Raw genomic sequence first — 23,330 nt, 5'->3', positions numbered from 1 at the left:
CATATAGTCCCCTGGAACTGTGGCCAGCCGGGAGAAATAGTAGAGTTTAAGACTAAGGCCCAGCAGCTGCCCCGCAGTCTATTTATGTGCATTCTGGTCCACACTGAAGGTGAATATATGAGTTGGTTGAACAAGAACAACATTTTGAGCAAAGAGGAATTGGTTTGTAAAATAATCTATTCATCATAATCAAAGTTTTAAATTGATGTCTTCCACCGCTTTAGAGATTTGCATTTGCCAAGGTGAGAGGCCTGGATGCTCAATGCTCAGTCTCATGCAGAACAATAAATGTTAAAGGGCTCATCTCTTAAGTTATTTTTATATACTGTTTGCATGGTAGGGATATTCAGCTCCGAGTGTTAACCCATCCATTTGATTAATACCACGTTCACTGGAAACCATAGAGCAGTGAAACGCTAGTTTAAGAGCACCATCTAGTGGACACAATCAGATTATCAGGATTATCTAATGTCAAAGACGTGCAAGTAAAATGCCTCCATAATAATAGTAGTGAAACTTTACACTGGTTGGCTGTAGTTTCCAAGATACAGACTTAGATCAAAATGTGAAATTCTGAGAATTAATGAGAGAATGGGTTTTAGTCCAAAGGAAAATTTGTCTGAGAGCTACTACACTACCAGTCAAAAGTTTGGACTCACGTTCTCATTTAAATGAGATGAAATGGACCGCAGATGTCCAACAAGTGCTCATCATCACTGGGAACTCCTTCAAGACTATTGGAAAACATTTCAGGTGACTACCTCATGAAGGTCATCGAGAGAATGCCAAGAATGTGCAAAGCAGTAATACAAGCAAAATGTGGCTATTTTGAAAAATCTAAAACATAAAACATGTTTTGAGTTATGTCAGACTTTTTTTTAACTACATAATTCCATATGTGTTCATTCATAGTTTTGATGCCTTCAGTGAGAATTTACAATGTAAATAGTCATGAAAATAAAGAAAAACCAGGTGAGTCCAAACTTTCGACTGGTAGTGTACATCTACTTCGTGTGTGTGTGTTTGTGTGTGTGTGTGTGTGTGTGTGTGTGTGTGTGTGACAATTGTCCATTTGCATATAATACATGTAAACAGAATATGTGAAAATAGCACACTGTACTGCTTATATATTATTACACTTGTGTTGTTGTTGCTGGAGCATCAATTATATGACAGGTATGTCTTTTTACAAATCAATAAATCACATTTTATTTATACAAATATAAAAAAAAAAAATATTGGGATACATCACACCTACAGCTTCCCACTCCCATAAATCTGAAATATTACTATGATAAAAAATGTTAATGCCAGTACTTGACAATAACTATCACGATAAATGTGAAAAGTTTACAGGTTAATTTTTCTTTTTGAGGGAGAGCTGAAGAAACCAGAGGGTTATTTATTGTTTATAATTATTATTTATGGTCAGAATGTGACAAACTTTTCAGAAATCTAGAAGATGAAAGAAAAAAAAACAACAATCCTACTGAGTAAAACTAAGCCCCCCCCCAAAAAAAAAAAAAAAAAAAACTTCACTGGATATCTTATCTTGAAACTCAGATCTGATTATGCTTAAGAGAAAAAAAAGCTAAACCCTATCCTACCACACCATACACAAACCAGTGTGTAAATAGTAAATATCTGACTATTAGCTAATTATTTTTAAAAGTTATGTTGTATAAGTTGTATAAAGAACATTTTGTGCATCTGGTCATCTATGAAACTAAGGTTAAATTGTTTCCAACATGAAAACACAGTTCTGTACTTCACTAAAACATGTCTAACATTAGAAACCTCTTAAGCCCAGTTGTCCCGTTCCCGGTACTAGTCCGTCTCTGTTGTCATACAACCGTGTACCCAGAACAGTGTCAGTTATGAGCTCAACAAAACCAATTTTTGGGAAACAGAACACAATTCAAACAACAAGCACTTAAATGAACAAATACCTAAAACAGGCTAACCTTCTTAGGTCCGAATGTAAAAAAAAAAACACAGAGTACACTGTGCAGAGCTAAGCTAACACCGACCACATCCAACAGCACTAGTGTTCTTTATCTACTGATAAAACTCACTGAACAAGCCAAAGAACAGCGAAAAAAAAAAAGAAAAAAAAGAAAAAAAAGAAAAATTATAAAGCCATGATGAATATTTGTCTTACCTTTGGTGTTTGGTGATGACAACTTGCTTTTATATGAATGGTGCTTCTGCTGTTGGCTAACCCATTGTTTCGTGTTACACTGAAATGATTCCCACTGGAAACAAACGGTTCAACAGGTTTTTAAATGTTTCTACTACGAATACATGGTATTATTATAATACCTTAAAGACCTAAACAGCCAAAAGCATCCACTAATCTAAAATGTTTAATAATTTTTTAAATCACTAATCCATGTTATCTGGGAAGCAGGTAATTTCCAAACAACTGTAAACCAGTGCTGTTTTTCCAATTTCAATGAGTCCATGGGAAAGGGGACGATATAAATGGTGATACAACTTTAGCTGGTGTATGTTCTGAACAACCCTACTCTTTTATGTCTGGAGAATAGGGTTTGTAGAATTGCAGCATCTCCTTGGCACCACACTAGATTTATAAAAGCTAAGAACAAATAAAAACAGCAGATGTATTTGTTAGAGAAGTTAATCTTTGGAATGGACTGGAAGATCGATTAAAACAGTCGAAAACAATTAAAACTTTTAAAAAGATATACAAGTGAACTATTATTCAAAAATATAGAGCTCAGGATTGACTTAAGAAAATACTTGTTTAAAAGACAAGGATCAATACTGATAGTTGACATGAGGACATGATTTATCTGAATTAAATATGTATTCTCCTCTGTTGTATATTTAGCAATGATTACATTGGAAATTTTTTTTTATTTTTTTTTGTGGAAACATTGTGTTAATTGTAAATAGGGTCCAAATAAGTCTTTACTTCAGCCTAAACCCTTTCAGCTACATTGTATGTGTAAAGTAATTAACGACCGAATAAACTACTACTACGTTGCGATTCATTCTACCTTTACCAAAACTTCACATTTGGATATTGTTATTTTAATTAACTGTTCAGCTCTGTAAGAATAAAACTATAGATCACTTAAGTTTTCATCTGGATCTACTGCATCTACCACCTAGACAGCCAAAAATACACTCAAAACCTGTTTTTAAAGGAAGCATGGAAAAGAAAAAGTTCATAAAGCGTTCAGTAAATGAAGTTTTTATTTCCTGCAAGGCTTTGACAAGGGAACAATGCACTACACATCTGCTGATGAAGTTCACCTGATGAAAAGCTTTAAAATAGGGACCAAATAGACCTTGAAGTAAGATTGTTTTTCCAAGGTGAAGAATGAACCTTAAACCTCCATAGATTGTTTATTTTTTATTCATTTTTCTTGTTGATTTGACACAGTTACAATATACAACTTAGAAAACAGGACAGACAGCACCTTTTTCAAACTGTGGACACCAAGGACACTTGGATTTGAAAGCTACAAACATAAACTAAGGCCACTCCACTTTAAAGCGTGTTGTCCGTTTCCGAGAAGACAGCGGCTTGCTTTGACTTCGAGGTTGTGCAGTTGCAGAGGACGTTCAGGGACGAAACAGCACAAAGTAAAAAGTCTACGAATATCACAAAGGGTGGATACTGTTAGGTGTGTTTTTGGTTCTAAGGTACAAACATTAGGAATGAATATGAACTTTTAAGGGAGAGGAAAACAAGAAGAATGTGGATGATTTTCACATTAGGATTTAAAACACTGTACGATAAAGAATTACAATGACACAGTATCCCAAATTTGTGCATCTTAGACACAATCTGATAGTTTGTGTTTTTTTCTTTTTTAAATTTAACAGTTTCTCTTCAGTGAGTCCCAAACTGGCCACTGGTGTATTTCCATGGCTGCAGTTCCAGATTTCCATGGGACAATCTGAATGGTTTGACTGTTTAAAAGAATTATCCACAGCTAGATGGTGCTGTGAGGCTGCACTTGCACCATTAGCCCCCCCCCCTCCACCACCACCACCTCCTCCTATTCAAGCCCTCACAACAAACCATTTAGCCCTCTCCACCTCCTTCTTTTATTCAGTTTCTCTCAGTCGTCATCCCTCCTCTTCACCTCTACACCCTCCAACTCCCTCTTTCTCCCCTATATCCTCTTGTCACCACCAGTCTCCATCTCTGCTAACATCCATCTTTATCCGACTCTCCGCCTCGGCCCCCCGTTTCCACAGCTCCACTCTGTCCTCTACTGTGTGGCCACAGCCTGGGTTTCACCTCCAGAGGTCAGCAGCTGCATGAGGCTCCCCGAGGCCGGCCGGTCCACTCCGGTGGCCCAGTTGAAGAATAACCTGGAGGAAAACAAAGAAGCCACAGCAACATTTGTCATTTTATTGCAGCTGTCAGAGGCTAAATATGTCATATGAATCAACAGCATTTTAATGCACCTTATTATACAAACACATCACTTTTAAGGCAGTTCTCTACAACCTGCACTATTACTGGGGAGTAAATACACAGAATATTAATGTGAGTCAGTATGGGACCTAGGTTGAAGTCCAGTGAGGGTTGTATGTGTGTACCCCGGCCTCCCCCACAGACCAAACACCTGCACCTCAGTGGGTTGACTAGTCCCTCTAAACTGTCCCTGGATGTAAATGAGTCAGAGGTTGTGGTTGTTTTTCTCTATTGTCCCGTCTAGAGTAACGCCAATGTACTGCGACACAAACATTTTACGTATCCATACATTAGTGTTTAAGTTGCAAAAATGGAGATTTTTCAAACACTTTCCAAGCCAAAATTTTTAAGAAGAGATTAGAAAATGATGACATTGCCACCCATTCCGTCCAAGCCTATAGCTGCTTTGCGTAATGAAACCTGCACCTGAAACACCAAATATAGGTGATATCTGTGTGTAAGTCAGTCTGTTACCTGCACAGACACTTACGAAGATAGACACATGTACCAATACTGTAGCACAATCTTTACAATACACAGAATGCACTTCAAATACTTGAACCAACTTAACTTTCCATTGCAACTCAACTTCATAACAGATTAAAACCTCTGGTCTGCTGCATTAAGTATTAACAATGCCCACAGTTTAAATTCCACCAGAAGTAGTAATGTTTTGTCTGAGTGTTTGTACTAGTTTGTAGTCATTTGATGTAAAAAGTGATATTTTGTCAATCTAAGCTGGTATGGACAGGAAAATCCCCATGTAGACAAATATCCGTTACAGTGTGGACATGACACAAGCCACTTTTACACCAAGATCCCAGAAAAAAGGTGAGATGGTGATCTCACCTTTTTGCTGCCATTGATTTCCACAGCCAAGCTAAAGGACTAACAGAGGTGAGACAGGCTGGACTTTTACACAGCAGACCTACTTTCTGGAATCAATGGGCGGTGGCACATCACAGCATATAGTGTGATGTATAACTTGCACATCAGGAAAACCGCGACCATAGCGGTGTTGCCAGCTTCTCCAGAGTCCTCTTTTACCATCTTTTACCATTTCACAAATGTTAGCATGAATAGAGTTCTCTGCCCAAAATGACAACAGCTCACAGATCTCGGCATCTCCCCAGTTTGACATCTTTCTGGTTGCGTTATGTTTGTTTACTGCACACGCTCCTTTTTAAATCCCCCCAGTGCAGGGGTCCAAATTCTGCTCCTTTTTTAACCCCCTCCTGAGTTTGAATGGTTCATTGGACATAACTTTCCACAAAATGGCATAAAAATCAATAAATATTTTTGCTTAATCCTGACAGACAACATGAAACTGTATGGCAAACATTACTAATTGCACCAAATACAGCAAGGTACACTTCATAAACACTTCAACTGAATACAGACAAATGCTCAGGGTTACATGGAGTAACTAATACTTCTAAACTGTGGCTAAAACAGTTGACCAAAGCCATGCAGACAAAGTGAAATAAATAAAACATGGGTAAATACGCACCACACATATAGATTAAGTCTGTTCATTTATAGTAGTGTTGAATGACCTAATGACCTTCAGTTGTCAGTGAAGCCTGTAGGTTTTATGAGTGAACGCTGTCATAGTGTTGGAAAAAAGGAACATTAAAGGACTGACTGCCACCTGGATCATTTCTATTTTTGTCCTCAGACCAGCATCTGTTTCCTCAGAGATTATCAAACTGGATCAGATCCCATCTAATCTCCTCATGCATACACACAGAGTAAACACTGTAGAAATCAACACAGACGTCTGTCTAAAGACACTCGGCGTTCATTCAAACGAAGACTTCTAATAATCTCCAAGGCACACAGTTTATAGTGTACTCTAAGAAATGGCAAACTTGAGTGCATTCATTAATATTAAAACGGTAAAGCTTCAGAGGGCAGAAATTAGGGAGAAAACTGCAGATTTTGAAAACACACTGCAGTTCTCTCCTGTCTGCTCAGACATTGACTGAAAGATGAACTGAATCACATCACTGAAGCCAAAACATAACAGTTAAATCAATGTTGTGATTAATTGGCAATGATTTTAATAACTAATCTGAATATTCTTGAAATTGTGATCCCAGCTTCTTAAATCAGAGTTGTGTCATCTTAAGCTCTAGGAGACACCAATTTGAACCATGTTTTGGCATTTTACAGATTCACCTAATCATTTAATCAAGAAAATAATCAACTGTGAAAATAATTGTCAATTGTAGCTCTTGTGGAGATGCAGCTGATGAAGTCTCAATGGTGACTGCTCATAAGGTTACACATAGTTATTAGACTTGGATACCAACAAGTGACACTGGACCTGCAATATAAAATAAACACAATAGCTGGAAAAACACTAATGTACAGGACAGTCAATCACCTGTTTTTATTTTGTGTAAATGTTGGCCAAAATCATGGGTCTTTACCAGTGGCAGGTCATGTATTTCACACCCAGGCCTTCAGTGGTGTTCTACCTGACTTAAACGTTCACATACAGCAGGTTTAGTCTGGACAAGATTAAATACACAAGCAGATGTTTCCATTTACCATCAACGACCTTTCTAAACTAGAAGAAAACAAATGTGTCCAACGAAGTGCAAATGAAAACATGGGTTGGCTTTAACCAGTATGCAGAAACATACAAAATATATTCTTTTGGAAAAACTGAGGTGAGAACAGTAGGTAAATAAAACATAAAAGAGAAGGCTCCACAGTCACATTTGCTTGGGCACTTACTCTGCGATGTACTCCAGCGGTGTCCAGGAACTGAAGTCTGCATCAGGCATGAACTTCCTGTTCATCGGCGTATCCAAGGTAACCCTGCCAAATGAAATCAAATAGCAATCAGCGTGAGGAGGCAGAGCTGGCAGACTGCAGCGTCTCCACACACAGCACACCAACACTGAGCTCTACACACAGTTTGTCTGCATTGGATAAAAGGATTAAGTCATTTGCATCATGTTTCTGTTTTATTATCATATTCATGACTTCAAATATCCCTTACAAATTCAACACGGCATGTACTTCATGTCAGCTTTAGTACAAGTGTTCTATTATTAAAGTGTGTTGCCCCTGTGTAATATGCTTTTAAATAACAAAACCGCCTGATCTGTGAGCTGAATGTAGCTTTGGATTCCTTAAGACATAGACTGACAATAACGGACCAGACTGATGAAACTTAACATTCTTTGTTTTACAGCTAATATTGCATCCCTTTGCTTATAGTTGATTTTAAAGGGGTCATATTTTGCTAAACCCATTTTTAATAGTCTTTGGTACATTTATTTGTGTATTTGGGGACCCTAACAGTTCATAGTTTGAATTTGAACCCTCCAGGTGCTGCAAAGCTATCTTTATATTTATTCCGGCAAAAATCGAGTGGATTTCTACAACCTGCTTTAATTCCTTCTTAATTTGTTACGTTTTATAACTAGTTACATCATGACATTTGCAGATATAAGGTCAAGACTTCCAACCGACATTTCTACAAGTACGGCATAACTGTTCAGCAGCAGCAGCAGTTGTAGCAAAAACTGAAAACATGTCCAAACTTTGAGCCGATTACCTAAAATGTTCAGTTGTTGGTTGTATTAACGAACATAAGTGGCTGAATGGGACAGAGCAGCACGGCCAACTACTTGGAAGAGGATGGGGTCATATGCATTTAAAGGGCCAGCGCTCAAAATGACCTTTCTGGTGTCATTACTCAAAATAGGATTGAAGTTGGACCTGTGGAGTTGAATTAATGAAGAATTCAGATCCAAGCATAACATTTACAGTTTATGTAGACCACAGGGAAATGTTTGAAAATGCATAATTCCATTTTAAAAAATCAAAACATCACTCCTTTAACTTTGGTGGTAACTAAGGGACAAAATCAAATTCAAAAGAAGAAGTGTTCAGGCTAACGTGGTTTACATATGAGGCCGTGACACTCCTGTATTAAAAATATTCAGCTGCAATGGAGTATTGAAGTGACAACGAGGTCGTATCAACTGCTGAGGAGCTTTTCACTCTGGAAGATGAAAGCTTCCATATGAAAGGGAATCCAGCACTGCAGCTCCATGAGAAGAAGTGAGGAAGTCAAAGGGGACTATGCTCAAAACCCACCCTTTTCAGCCTTCCACTGCATACTAAAGTACACTGTTCCAACTGTGGAACATGAAGGGTGAGATACGAATATATGACCACTTCCATGCATTCTCTGAAAAATCACTTCATCAAATCAATTCTGCTCTCAATCAGAACGGTAATAAATGCTGATAATAATGAATTGCAGATGGAAATCAAATGTGACTGAGGCATAAATCATATTTAGAGACCAGGTAATGCATTAAGTCTCAGGTTGTCTTAGATAGACCCACTGGTGGAGCATAATCACCTCAGAATCTGCCCATAGTTTTGAAGATATGAGGCCGCCTAAGAAAAATCTCTTTTTTTTCCTCCAGATTAATCCTCATCTGCCAATGTTACAGACACTTGTAGCATTAGTAACATACCCTTTTTACAGTGCGTCAAGTAGCACAGATGCTCTTGGTAGTAAAAACTTGATGTAGATAAATTCCACTACCCAGATCTATGGTCAAAATTTAAATTTGCAATACGGTACGTAACACTGGCATATGGGAAATAAAAATGTTGTCACTACAGATCTGAGCAAAGATGAATTCGTAAAAAGATTCTCACAGATGGATGTGGTTGCTTCAATTTCAGGTCCAACAAATCTGCATCTAAGAACAGACTATCCAAGCATGTGGAAAGATGAGTCCACATGCTAAGTTAAAGGTTAACTTGTTTTCTTAAGCCTGTGGGGCAATTTGGTCTCTGCATTTTACCCATCTTAAAACACACACAGTACCTAGCATTAGCATTAGCACACAGCACACATTAGGAACAGTGAGCTGCCATTGAAGGCCCTCAGGGACCAACTCCAGATCTTCATTAGCACTGTCATAAGGGTCACCAATGGCTAAATTAACCAGTTTTTAATGACGGGAGAAATGATGGAACCCTACATACCGTGTAGAGAACAGTGATACTGAGTGTCGAACCCCAAACCCTGTCGCTGTGAGCTGTGCTAATCACTTCACCACTGCGCCGCCCAAACCTTCACACATGTTGACTGAGATTTACAAGAAAGATAATTATGAAATCTAATTCTTCTTATTAACCCTGATTTATTAGTGTTGTTAAATTATAATTAACATCACTGTATAATCACGGCAATCATGACACTAATCATTTCATTTTGAGATCCCAGATGTAGATGAAATTATAGCTTTTTTGATGATTTTTTTTTGATGATCATGAACATACAGGATTAATTGTTACTTAAATGCAGGATTAAGTAACCATTATCTAATACCTTACAAATGTATTATTACACTAATGGAAACTAAATAGCCCTACTCTGTATTCTACAAAATAAAAAAAAATGAATAAAAGCAATATTTACATCAACAAAATGAATAAATAAGAGTAATTGTTGGGTCACAACTGGAGTAGAAATTCTATAGTGTGGCATGCTGCACAGAATGCTCCAGTATATAGTTCACCGTTGGTATACGATGGTACAGCATGACAAGGAGGCTGGGGGATGAAGGCTGCAGTAGAAAATGCAAGTCATGGAGCTAATGCTAAACAGATGTGACAGCAGGCTGCAGAGGCAGACTCAGAGCTCCCTCATGTTTGTGCTGAATGCAACCAAAGAGAGAGCAGGAGGGAGATACACCCCTGAAAATACATTCATGGTTTGTCATGATGATAGTGCAAAAAAACACTGGCGTAGATTAAATAAGCGAACGGAAGAGTCGATGATGCAAAGGCTGCCGTGTGCGTCACAAATCTAAAACAGATCAAGCACAACAAGAGGTTTCATGGCAGTATTAAGTCACCTTTTCTTTTGTAGCTTGTCACCTCGCTTGTATTCTTAGAACACAACAAAAAGATGTAAGACACAGCTAATTTACAACACAATAGGTTTCATTTTCCCTCCTGCTTGTGCTGCTAGGTGTATTCAAAGCTGCTCATGTCACCTATGTTAAATACACTCACCTCTTTCAGACTAAAGCACTAAATGTGGATCTACAGTAAAGAAAAGCAAATACAATGTAACTGAGACCCTGAGTTTCTGTTTTGTCATATGATGGTAAGATTTTTTTCTGCAGCAAGAGCATGTAATTATGATCATTTACGGTCAAAAATGTGACAAATCATACAAACTGGACTGTCTCGTTTGTTTATGTCCTGATGAAGTTTAAAACAGATACAGATCCATCTATTTTCTGAACCATTCAGTTCTTGTGAGGGTCACAGGGATGTTGGAGCCTATCCAAGCTACCAACCGGTGAATGGTTCAGTCCACTTCTTTCCAAGATTCTAATCATTAATGCTTAGTTTAAGAGTCAAACTCGAACATTTCAGATTTCAGACTTCAGTTCTCTTTGGCCTATTTGTAAGAAGTGGTAATTGCTGGTTTGTTTTTTAGCCACATCTCAAAGAGCTTAGAACATTCATCTGTGTGATGGTTCCAATCTCTGTGGAGTACTGCTTAACGAAATGGAACCATCACCCGTGTAAGGTCATCCAACATTATCGGTCAGATGACAGCTGGGACCTGTGGCCACGCCCCCATAGTGATCGCAGTGATTCTTATAAGGTTACAATTTATCTGGGGTGATGTGTCCACTTCATTAGCGCTAGATGTATTTGGTTTGCTCAAGTGACGAAAAACACTATTAGACCACCCTTGTTTTCTTCAATCTCTTATTTATTTTAATGCCTGGTACAAATTAAGGTACATTTGTTTGGACAAATATAACGATAACAACAAAAATAGCTCATAAGAGTTTAATTTCAGAGCTGATATCTCGCCATTTTCCATGGTTTTCTTGATAATAACCCAAATCACTTAAGTTCTTATATTAATAGCTATGGCACTGTACTGCTAAAAACAGTGCTTTTAGGCATTTTCTGTCTGTTTTAGTCACATGATAGACACAGGAGTTAGTACTTGATTGCATAACCATTGTTTTTTTATGACTTTTGACGATCTAATAATTTTTTCCACAACTGTATGAAAGCATATCAAATCCACGGAATTGGATATTGCATATGGTGATGGTATACAATGATGCTGAACCATCATCTAACTGAGCATTCCCCTGGGCGCTGTCTGTAGATACTGCAGAACAGTGGGCGCAAACATCCAGTGCCACCTTAACATAGTGTGTCATTGACAATACATTCAGGAACAGTTGTTGTAAGTGTTTGTAACTAGATTGTGCAGTAATAGAATAAAAGAACATAATCCTCTGTTGTTACAGTTTGATACAGACTGTAGAAATGTAAAACCATAATTGTGAAGTGAATTAATACAAACTTTAGATGTGTTTTTCTTCTGTTTTCACTTATTTTATTTAGTAGGGCAGCCCCTGATTCATAACTTTGCCAGATACAACAGAGATGTGTGAACATGTTTTTGAGGATTTCCAAATGAATACAGTGGTATATAATGCATTCAGCACCGTCACACTCACTATGGTGTCACTACTGATTGTAGAAGATGATTTTTTTTTTTTTTTTTTTTACAGGAATGTCACCACAGACACCCAGATCATGAAACTGTAAGTAAAAGGACTTTCATATAATACTGTGAATGAAAACCTTCAAGTCTATAACTTAACACTGGAAGAAAAATAAAAAACAAGGCTTTATAATTAATAAACTAACTGAAACTCTGTGTGTGTGTGTGTGTATTTACACAACTAACAAAGTCTAAAATCAGGAGATGTGTTTAGTTTTCATCATTTATAATTAATTTAACTTTTTGTGGATATGACATGTATTCTATAGTTTTTTTTAAGCAGTGCCAGTTTTAACCCAGTAGATGGCAGCTCGTCATGCATCTGCATTGTCCATCCATCCATCATGGCGGGAACATCAGGGGAGCGAGTGCTGAAGTTCCATTTGGGATTACTTTGAATATGTCTTAGATAAGAGCAAGTAACTTGTAGTGGAAGGTGATAAAATATGTGGAGCACCTCTCAAGAGGAAAATAACCCATGGATTTAAAAGTTAATTTGAGAAGCTGACAGGCACAAGAAGATTAACATGGACCACCAGTGCAAGGGGACCATCACTGAAACTAAGCATGTTGAAAAGCCTGCTTTCAGAACAAATTAAAACCAAACTGAAAATTAAAACAAAAAGTCAAAAAATCCAAAACTGTTGCTCCAAACTCAGATGTGTCAATTTAGTAGTTGACTTCAATGTTATGGCTTTTGGGAGAAATCAGCAGACTGTCTTGCAGTGGTAATCTATGGTCCAGAGAAGCAAAAGCATATTTTAAGCATATATATATAATTAACTGAATACAAAAATATGCATCTATTACTACTATAATTAATAAAACTACATGGGTTTTACAAGTGAATCACTGTTACAGAACATGATGGTGTTTCAATATTCACTACAGAGCCTCTAAACGTCCAAATGGGTCAAATCTAATGAAGCTAAGAAACTACATTTTACCTGAATGATTTACATGTATTGATAGAATTAGTGAGTTAACCATTATTAAACATTTTAGATGTGACCAAAAATAGGTGCTTTTGATTGCCAGCGGCCGTTTAGGTGTTTGAGGATGATGTGTCAAAACTTAGTACTATACAATAAATATTGCAATATCTGGCTGCAGTACTTACGGCAGTATTGTGACAGCAGCAGCTCCTGATGGCATCCCGCTGTTCTTGGCCGCTAAACTCTGACACAGCTGGTGGACGGCAGCTTTGGCCATGCCATAGCCAACCATACCTGCAGAATACAGATACTTTTCAGTATTCTGGGGAAGTATGTGTTCATCGGCAAATACATGCATCACACACTGACACTGCACAGGGCATTCATACAGGTGAGGTACACAACTAAATGTCGATACCAGATAAAATGAAACAAAGTTCTTTATATTGGGGAACATGTATGTGCCGTTTAAAGGCTTGACTGGACAGTAGGGCTGGGTATCATAGCCAAATTCCTCAATCGATTCGATTTAGATTCATAAGATTCTGAATCAATTAATCACGATTCGATATCGATTTGTTTTGTGTGTCTGTTAGTTGATGCAGATAGTTTAGTTATTTAGTCAAAGACCCAGTGCTACTTATGTGGCTGTTCCCAACTTCTATTTTCAACCTTTTTTTAAAAAAATTTATCACCATTTATTATCATATTAGCCTCTGTCTTCTGCAGTTTTCAGTGTAAATCAGGTATTTTCCTATATTTAATTCACTGGTCATGTAGAGGTTCATAAAAGCTCAGATTAAAGTTGAGGGTTATTATATCAGAAATAGAGAAAACTGACTTTTTCAGCAAAGATATCAATTATTGTAGAAGATGACGGTGTTTCCATGTTTACTACGGAGGCTCTGAATGTCCAAATGGGTCACATGTGATGACCTTGAAAAGACGACAAACTGCATTTTACACCAGTTATTTACATGTACTGATAGGATTAGAGGAAAAACAGAATGCAACAGATGACATTAATTTCAGCTGCTTTTCTTTCCTACTTTTACCAGGACTCATTCCCATAAATGCTTTGCAGCTTCAGCATCTGGAATCACTAAGAGCATTTTCTCTCCTCATATGAAGTGACTTTCCAAAGAATGCCAAGCATCTGCCCGCCCTCCTAAACCAATCTTATGACAGGCACATTGAGGTATCTCACAAACAACTGACCAATAGGAACAAGGGGTGGTGACATGACTGTTCTTAAATGCTTTGTTTTTCACCAACAGTAAGATCTGGATTTATTCAGAAGGTGTAGTACAAGATGGGGGTGGGGATGTACTAGAACTGTTGGATACATGGTAAGTAGAACTAATGGGCATCCGATTCCTACATTAAAAGCCCTGTCCTGTCACTCCCTCTGGGGTTCAACCAAAGGTAAAAATGCTGAAGATGAAAAACACTTGCAAAACCAAACTAAATGCTACCACTTAAGGTTATAAATGCGATTTTTCCCCTGAAACTTCTGTTTTTACTGTTGTACATACTTCGCATATATCTAGATTGGACCTTAATACAGAGACTGAGACATGCATAAGGGTCCGATCAAGCGAAAGTGAACATCAACATGAAAAAGTAAATTTGCACACATCATTTATCAAGTGGGCTCTTTTTTTTTTTTTTTTTTTTAGAAAAAGATCTCTATTTTATGGAACTGTTATCCTTTTTAAAATACCACTCACACAGTACAGGAGAAGTTCTGAACCTTCTGCTAGGCTGCATTAAATTAACAAAATGAAATGCATAAGACTGTCTATTACTTTGAGAAATTAAAATTCTGAATTACAAAGTTTATGAATTCATACACTGGTCACATTTAAAAAGACTATCTGTGAACTGTTACTGAGAAATTACTCTTTATTTGTAATTTACCCATATCAGTATGAACCAGCACAAGTTGTAAATAACACTGTGTTAGTATTAAATACATTAAATAAAGCATTGCGATTATATCTGGCTTATTGTTTTAAAAAATAAGTTAACATTTTGGGTGGTGCATACAATGGTAAAGAGTCGTCCACATGTTACTATGGCAGCCTGTCCATGTGTTACCACACTCTCGTGTCAATAAAACAGAGACTTTTCAATAGTTTACTCCAAAATGTATTTTCAGCATAGTTGAACATAATATCTAAAAGGTTTCTTCCTACTTGATATCAGTTTCTGTAAAGAACCACGTTTTGAATGGTTGCCTAAAGCTTTAAAAATTGAGTGTTACCGAGCAGTAATTTGACATTTTTCACCTAAAATTTTTCTCACCCCACATTTTGTTTTATATAATGTTAAAGTGCTTATAAATACCTACTCAAATATCTATAATACATGCATATAAATTACTCTGCTTACATGACAGAGACTGTTGAACAGGAAATGTGTCCATGTGCTCCTGCTTGATCAGACCCATATGTGCGGTCAGTAGAACTTTACTAACCCAGCAAACGTAATGTTGGACTAAGACTTTTGCACAGTACTGTATATCTCTTCATACCATTTTACCAGAAGATAACCTTCACATTTGGTTAATGAGCTAATGCCTTCTGGCGTTGAAATGTTCACTCCTGACTCTCACTCAAAAACACTGATTAACAACAGCCATCAAAGTCAATACAATTAGTCTTCTTCATCTGCATTCCTCTTTCCACTTCCCAGATGTTCTGGCTTCACTGATGCTCATTAACTTCCTACTCACTTTGTTTGATCAAAGTGGGCAGAATAAAGGGAAAGCATAAGTACATCTTAACACTGTTTGCTGTACTTCTTAACATTTGGCTCTACTTCTGCCTTGCATTTAATTAGACCTCACAGAAAATAATTGTCATTTCCACACCACGCTTATGTGTTCAGAAGACAATCCCAGAGAACAATCAGCACAAAGGCAGATGCACAGGAATACGAGGCCACCGCGAAGAGAACAAAAGATATTCCCTGTTCCAAACGGTTAGAGCGAACACACTGTGTCCATGTGGATAATGTGTGAATCCACAACTGCTGAGTCATTCTCTTCCTAAGCCAGCAGCCAATGAGATTTTAGGCTCTGTGCTGCTGAGCCAGGGCTTTGTATTGACTTGGATCTGAGCCCATCACATGGTTTACTTGGGTTTGGGTGGTGGTGATAGTGGTGGTGGGGGCACTGGACATCACATGGCACCATAGCAAAGCCTTCTGGGACGCCACACAGGCCGTCATGAGGCAGACAGGTGTCACATGATAACACTGTTTAAGTATTAGTAAAGTTAATCTCACTGGCATCAAAAGAGTTTTGGGTAAAGTATTGGATTTTCTATTCCATATGTTAAGAAAACATTGCAAATTAATCATGTAAAAAGTGGTTTTTAAAGATCTGCAAGTCCAAACATTTTGCCTGATTTGTTCATGTATTCTATGGATGATGACCGATAATTTTGACTTTTTACTTGCTGATTATGTTTGCTATTCATGTCTCTTTCCGTGATTTTAGAGTCATTCATATAATACTTATATGGATGGGTCCTTTCTGGTTAAATAAAGGTAAAGGACACATAAAAATGACTTTCTTTCTGTAAGATTTTTAATAAACTTTTAGTTTCAGATCTACAATGTTTTAGTGCAGCAAAGATGAACCTTCAGTTTCAACCAAAATTAATTAGTAGCTTTTTGACAAAAACTACAGATCTTTCAGCCCTTGTCTAAATACTACTCAAATTAACTGACTCTAAATTTAATTGACTAATTAAAAATCAATTAAAGAAACAGAAATAGCAAATAATCAGCAAGTAAAAAGTCTAAAAGACTGAATCAGGAAAAACTTTACAACATGACTGAATCTGGTGTTTACAGGATATTAAATAAACTTAAGGTTCACTGAGATTGAAATGTAACTAATTCAAACTAATGTTTGCTTATTTTCATCCCACTGGCACTATTAATAACATGAAAAAATAGTTTCATACATTATTACATTTATTAGTTGACCTGAAATCAACTTAAATTAATATAAAGCACACTATTTTTTGCTGATATGGACTAATCATCTTTCTTTTACACAATCAATATGTTAATCATTAACCATATGTTGCCCTTATCTTTATACACTTAGGTTAAACGATGCTCTCCATGTTAAATGTTAAATATTTACACTCCTGTTGTAGTATGTAGAGACTGAGTGAGTCAGGGTTGAGTCTGATACTAAAGGTTATAAAGGACAAACAAATGACTGACTTTTTTGTTCATGTATGACTCGTAGAACCACAGAACCAAACACCCCATCTGCCTCTTTTTTTTTTACCCTTATTTTATTTCTTGGATCCATTTTATTGACACCTTCTCCTCTCATTATCGTGTTCTGTGTGAGACTCCAAATGCCTCTGATCAGCGAGTCAATCCCCTGATCAGAGCCCAGCAGCGATTTCTATTACCTTCATTATTTGACATGGCAGGTTGGTCAACAAAGACGTATCCGCAATGTAGTCTCCAATAAGTCAAAGTCTGTCTGCAACCGTGACGCGACACTCGACAAACCAGGTCATCATGATGACAAGAGCAAACACACAAATCTGTAACTCACCTCCAGTGCCTGAGAGGGCAGCTTTAGCTCCGGCCAAAGTCAACAGTCCGTCCGCTTTCAGATGTCGAGCAGCGAGGTGACTGGAGATGGTGGAAGTCCAAACACTCTGCTTCCACATCAAATCTGTGTTTTTGTATAAATCTGTAAAATAAATCAGATCAGACAAAAGCCTCAGTTTTAATACTGCAATATCTTACAATGTTCCTTTAAACGCATCATGCACTTGGGTGACTGCTTTTAAAGGAGTGATATTTTGCCTTTTTCTTTGGAATTATGCATTTTAAGACATTTCCCTGTGGTCTACATAAACTGTAAATGCTATGCTTGGGAAGGAATTCTTCATTAACTCAACTTCACAGGTCCATCTTCAACCCTATTTCTGACTAATGACACCAGAAAGGTGGTTTTGAGCGCTGGCCCTTTAAATGCACATGACCCCACCTCCTCCAGGTTGTTGACCGTGCTTTCTGTCCTCTTCAACCACCTGTGTTTATTAATACAACCAACAACTGAACATTTAAGGTAATCGGCTCAAAGTTTGGACATGTTTTCAGTTTTTACTACAAACGCTGCTGCTGATAAACAATTACGCGTACTCGGAGAAATGTTCGACGGAAGTCTTGACCTTATATGTGCAAATGTTGTGATGAAACTACTTAGAAAACGTAACAAATTAAGAAGGAATTGAAACAGGTTGTGGCAATCCACTCGAATTTTGCCGGAATGAATATAAAGATAGTTTTGCAGCACCTGGAGGGTTCAAATTCAAAGTTTTGGGACTGTTAGGGTCCAAATACACAAATAAATGTACCAAAGACTAATAAAAGTGGGTTTAGCTAAATACAACCCCTTTAAAGGGCCACTTATATCAGAAGAAAACTTTTAATAAGGCAAGAACATTAAACTGCACACTAGAGAATGGAACTATTTGTGTTAAATTGTGTAGGTAGAAAACATTAAGGTGTTTTTAAACTCAACAAATAAAGCTACAAAATTGCTAATAAATGTACCTTTAAAGACATTAGTGCAGTGTACTATGGAAAAAAAAAATCAACTGATATATTTTGTCTGAATGGTGACCGTGTGACTCACTTTACAGAAAAACACATAAGACAAACTCCTGCAGGTTAAAGCGGACAAACTGTACACCTTTAACGCTGACAGATCATTTAAAAAAAATTTAAAAAACTATAAGTATACTACCAGTAAAAATGAAGACAAGAATGGAGCATGATTTCCCAATTTGCAAAAACTCTCTGGAGTCCTCATGTTTATGAATTATTTTCTGTTGGAAACACATGTCTAATGATACATCTTAGGGCAAAATACGCATGAAATCTGACCTTTGGAGTTGCAGTTTCCTCCCGCCCATCCTCCAGCCACACAAAGGATGGCATCGACTTTCTGTTCCCCTAGCAACTGGGCCACATCTGCTGAAACCTGCGCACAAAGACAGATATCATCAGCTTTTAATAAAGCCATGGTTGACGCTGCGCTCAAAACAAACAGAAGAACAGTACATGGAAAATAATAACCACACTAGCTATATTTTCATACCTTTAATTCAAAGTGGAGAAAAGTCGTAAACAGTCATATGAGGTACAAAACTGGACAGTAACTGGACATACAGGAGATAGTACTCAAGATAAACAGGTGGTCTAAATGAGTCCACTGATATTTCTAGTTCTTTTCTTATTTTTGCTGAAAATAAAAGAAATGCAATCTCCCTTGGTCCAAACTTAGATCTGAGACTAAATGAGAAATGGCTAAACAGATTGGTATAAAGGGTGTAAGAGTGAATACAGATATGAGTGATTTCATATGTAGGACAACTGAATATGCACGTGTATTCCTCTATATTCCACCGCAAAATGAAGAAAGAATTAGATAAAAGATAGAAGAAAGAATCGGAAGTTAAAGTTGGGACTGAATAAAGACCCAGAAGGACACCATCGCCCTACAGACCATGTCTTCACTTGCATATATTTTTGTAAAGCAGAACTTTAAAGGTTTTACAGTCTCTTTACTGAAAATGCTGGATAAAGTGTGAATCGATTCTTCCAGCATCTACAATGATAAACATAAGCAAAATCTTACAATATACCATTATGCACCATATTAAGACTACAGCATAAAAAAAAATCCATATAATAATGAAAACACGGTGAATTCAAGAACTGCCCGGAATAACAAACTGGTTCAATATGATGCATTATGTTTTAGTAATGCAAAAAAATTGCTCTGAGATTGATTTTTATCGACCCACATACAGACAGACCCACAGCAGCTTAACAATAAAAGCAGCATTAGGTGCACAATAACACCCTGATCCCCTGCTAAACTCAGATTACCTGAGTTCTTTAAGGTTTCTTGGTTTGTTTTTAAATTGTTTTGTTTCATACAGTCTTTATTTGCTCAATAATTTTATTGGATACATATTCTAAAACAAAGATGCATTAATATAAGAGCCTTTGTGCCTGTTAATTTGATATGTGACAAAAAGTCATCAGAAAAACCACTAAGATCCTCAAATTTAACACAGTGTCTTTATTTATAGCGGTATATAAGACCATTTTAAGCCATGTTTTCAAGATCAAATGCTCTGACACCTAGGTAGCTTTTCTTGTCCCAGTTTTGGTCCTATTTTTGGCCCCAATATTTTATTAAAAATTCATTAATTTTGGGATGGCTCAGACCAAAAGTATAATTTTTTTGCATTTATCTGAGGTCATCTTTAGGTACATCCTGGGGGGAAATATATCTGAATTTCTATTTTATTATCGGGTCTAAAAAAGCTGTCAAAGTACCCATTTACAAACTATTCTTTCACACAAAATGTGAATAACCTTAACAACAACGTGAAATGTCTTACTAAAAATAAATACATATTAACATTATTATGCCTCACCTCATCATTTACACATGTGCATTAAAACTTACAGATCACAGTTAATCTACAGAGGCACTAAATATTTAGTACCACACATTTGGAACTGAAATATATATTATTTAAACTATATTCTCTAGCTGGGATAGGCTGCAGCACCCCTGCAACCTTCTCCTTCAGAAAATGAATGAACTGAATGAATTATTCAGTGTAATTTTTGCACTTCACAAATTATTCCGTTTGGAGGGCCGGTTTTGGCCGTATATTTGACACCCCTGGTCCAAATGAAAAACTAAAACTTTACTCATTTCTTGTTCTTATTTTGCTAAGTGTACTGATTTCACTTTTGTTTCTACAGTCACTTTAATACAATATTAAATCTTAGCCTTTCATACAGTATATCTCCATTTTGTACATACTTTAATTGCACACTTTATATTTTTATACTTTTGTAAACATGTCTGTATCTTATTGTTTTGCTACTTAGACGTAAGTGCACTGTCGCTGGTAGAGACCTCCTGCAATTTCGTTGCACAACTAGTGTAATGACAATAAAGCCCATTCTAATCTATTCTATTCTATTCTATTCTATTCTATTCTATTCTATTCTATTCTATTCTATTCTACCTGAATATGCACGTGCATGAGATAGTTGAATGCCTGTTGGACTTTGCTTTACAGACACTAATTCAACCAGAGTGTAATATTTAGCCAATACAGGGACATTAAACGTGTCATATGTGCTGCTGTGTGTCTTCTGCTACTCACCTGTCCTGCCTGCTCGGTGAAGGATTCAGTCAACTTCACTATAACATTTTCATTCGCCTCTTCATTAGCTGCCAAATCGATGCTAGCAACCCACTGGAAAACACAACACACACACACACACACACACACACACACACACACACACACACAGTTTGACGTTAGCTCATGATTAGCATAGCTGAGTGTTAGCATCTCCGGACTCCGCTCGGGTCACTCACCCAGCCTTTGGACTTGAAATGTTGGACGCACTTGGAGCCCAGAGCCCCTTTTCCGCCGTAAACCAGCACCCGGTTAGCAGCCATGTTTGTGTTGGACTTAGCAGCGTTAGCAGTGACAGACCAGAGCGGAGCCGCAGATGAAATACGCGGACGGAGCGGGGGGCGTGTCCCTCCGCTCGAGCAACAGGTTGGCGGAACTAATGATGCCTTCAAAGACACTCGAACAAATGGAGTCCGTTTCAGACAGAGTTTCATAGTTGTAACACTAAAGCTAACAACTTCATGACAATTCATGTATATAATCACACGGATGATTACCTGAACCAACAAAACAATAACAAGAAAAGTTATATAAATGCAAAATAATCATAAAACAAGTAATGCAAGTCCAAAAATGGTAACATTAAAAGTATGATGATGATGATGATGATGATGATGAAAAGAATAATAATAATAATAATAATAATAATAATAATAATAATAATAATAATAATAATAATAATAATAATAAAAAGTAATGTAAGTACAAAATGATAATAATGAAGGTGATGTAAGTACAAAATAATAACAAAAGTAATGTAAGAACAAAATAATGACAAAGTAATTATGTTCAAAATAACAACATATGTAATGTAAGTACAAAATAATAATGATGATACTATGTCTACTTTTTTTCACTTCTTCCACTGTCAAAACAGTGTCGGAAAGTTTCCTTCACATTTTTTATCCTTCACATCCTGTTACTTTTGTGTAATTTTCATTGTCTTTTACGTGTCATTCACATCTTGTAGTGGAGTTGCCCGTAATGACTAATATTAATGACTGCTGTTAATACTGATTTTAATACTGACCATAAGTCTTCTATTAGTTTATAAGACACCTATGATAGCTCTTCAGTTTTCATTCTCTTTTTAACCACAGGCCTAGTTATGAATGTTTACTCTCAGTTTCTCAATTCTGCATGTTTTGTAAGCTACTTTGTCTCTAACGATACCACAAGATACAGCACAACCCAACTCCCTAAAACTTCCCAGGACAACTCCAAGGTCTTGCATTCTGTCTGTTTGTGTCTTATTTTCTTTCTTCTGCTTAGCGACAGAGTCATACATCATATTAACCAATCACATTTAAGCTTAACGCAGGCTACTATAAATTAGACTGACTTCCTGGACAGGTCAGAACTGACTTGTGAGAGAGGGCGAAGCTTCGTTTGTCAGTTTCTCACTTGTGCACAATAAAGGAAGGCCTGATATACAACCAATCCATTCTCCATGAATTTCTTTGTTGTTTACACCTCCACAACACAGCAACTAATTGTTTTTCCCCCAAATGGCTAAAACCTATTCTAGCATTTCTCTAAAGAGGTCAATGGTCACAATGGATAATGTTAGTCTATTAAATATGCTCTTCTAACGGGCCTCCCAGCTTGTGTTGTCAAACCACTACAGATGGTCCAAAATGCAGCAGCGCGTCTGGTCTTCAATCAGCCTAAAAGGGCACATGTCACCCCCTTACTCATTGAGTTACACTGGCTACCCATAGCTGCCCGCATCAAATTCAAATCTTTAATCCTAGCCTACAAAATTCTCAGTGGGTCTGCTCCTGTCTACTTAGGTGCACTAATAAAAGTTTATGTCGCCCCACGACCACTCCGCTCGTCTGGGGAACGTAGTCTGGTGGTCCCCAGACCTTGTACAAGACAATCCAGGCTCTTTTCATGGGTCGTTCCACGTTGGTGGAACGCTCTACCAAGTGCTACAAGAACAGAGTCATCCCTGCCTATCTTCAAGAAGCTCCTGAAGACCCAGCTCTTCCGAGAGCACCTCCTGTCCTAGCGCTTTCAAACATTCCATTTTAAATATTCTAATAAGGTTTTTC

General features: G+C 37.2%; 1 protein-coding gene across 1 annotated transcript; it reads right to left on the bottom strand.

Moving 5' to 3' along the window:
• Positions 1 to 3,204: 3,204 nt before the first annotated feature.
• qdpra (quinoid dihydropteridine reductase a) lies at positions 3,205 to 21,631 on the bottom strand. The gene is made up of 7 exons (XM_030145997.1): positions 21,453 to 21,631; positions 21,235 to 21,327; positions 18,923 to 19,019; positions 17,580 to 17,720; positions 13,174 to 13,282; positions 7,205 to 7,288; positions 3,205 to 4,353 (listed from the first exon to the last, which is right to left on the bottom strand). Exons 1-7 carry the CDS (start codon positions 21,534 to 21,536, stop codon positions 4,251 to 4,253), a joined length of 711 nt encoding a protein of 236 aa, XP_030001857.1. The 5' UTR covers positions 21,537 to 21,631; the 3' UTR covers positions 3,205 to 4,250.
• Positions 21,632 to 23,330: the final 1,699 nt, after the last annotated feature.

Source organism: Sphaeramia orbicularis, chromosome 10, assembly GCF_902148855.1.
Source record: "Sphaeramia orbicularis chromosome 10, fSphaOr1.1, whole genome shotgun sequence".
Classification (NCBI taxonomy): Eukaryota; Metazoa; Chordata; class Actinopteri; order Kurtiformes; family Apogonidae; genus Sphaeramia; species Sphaeramia orbicularis.
This window is presented reverse-complemented; position numbering and strand designations above follow the sequence as displayed.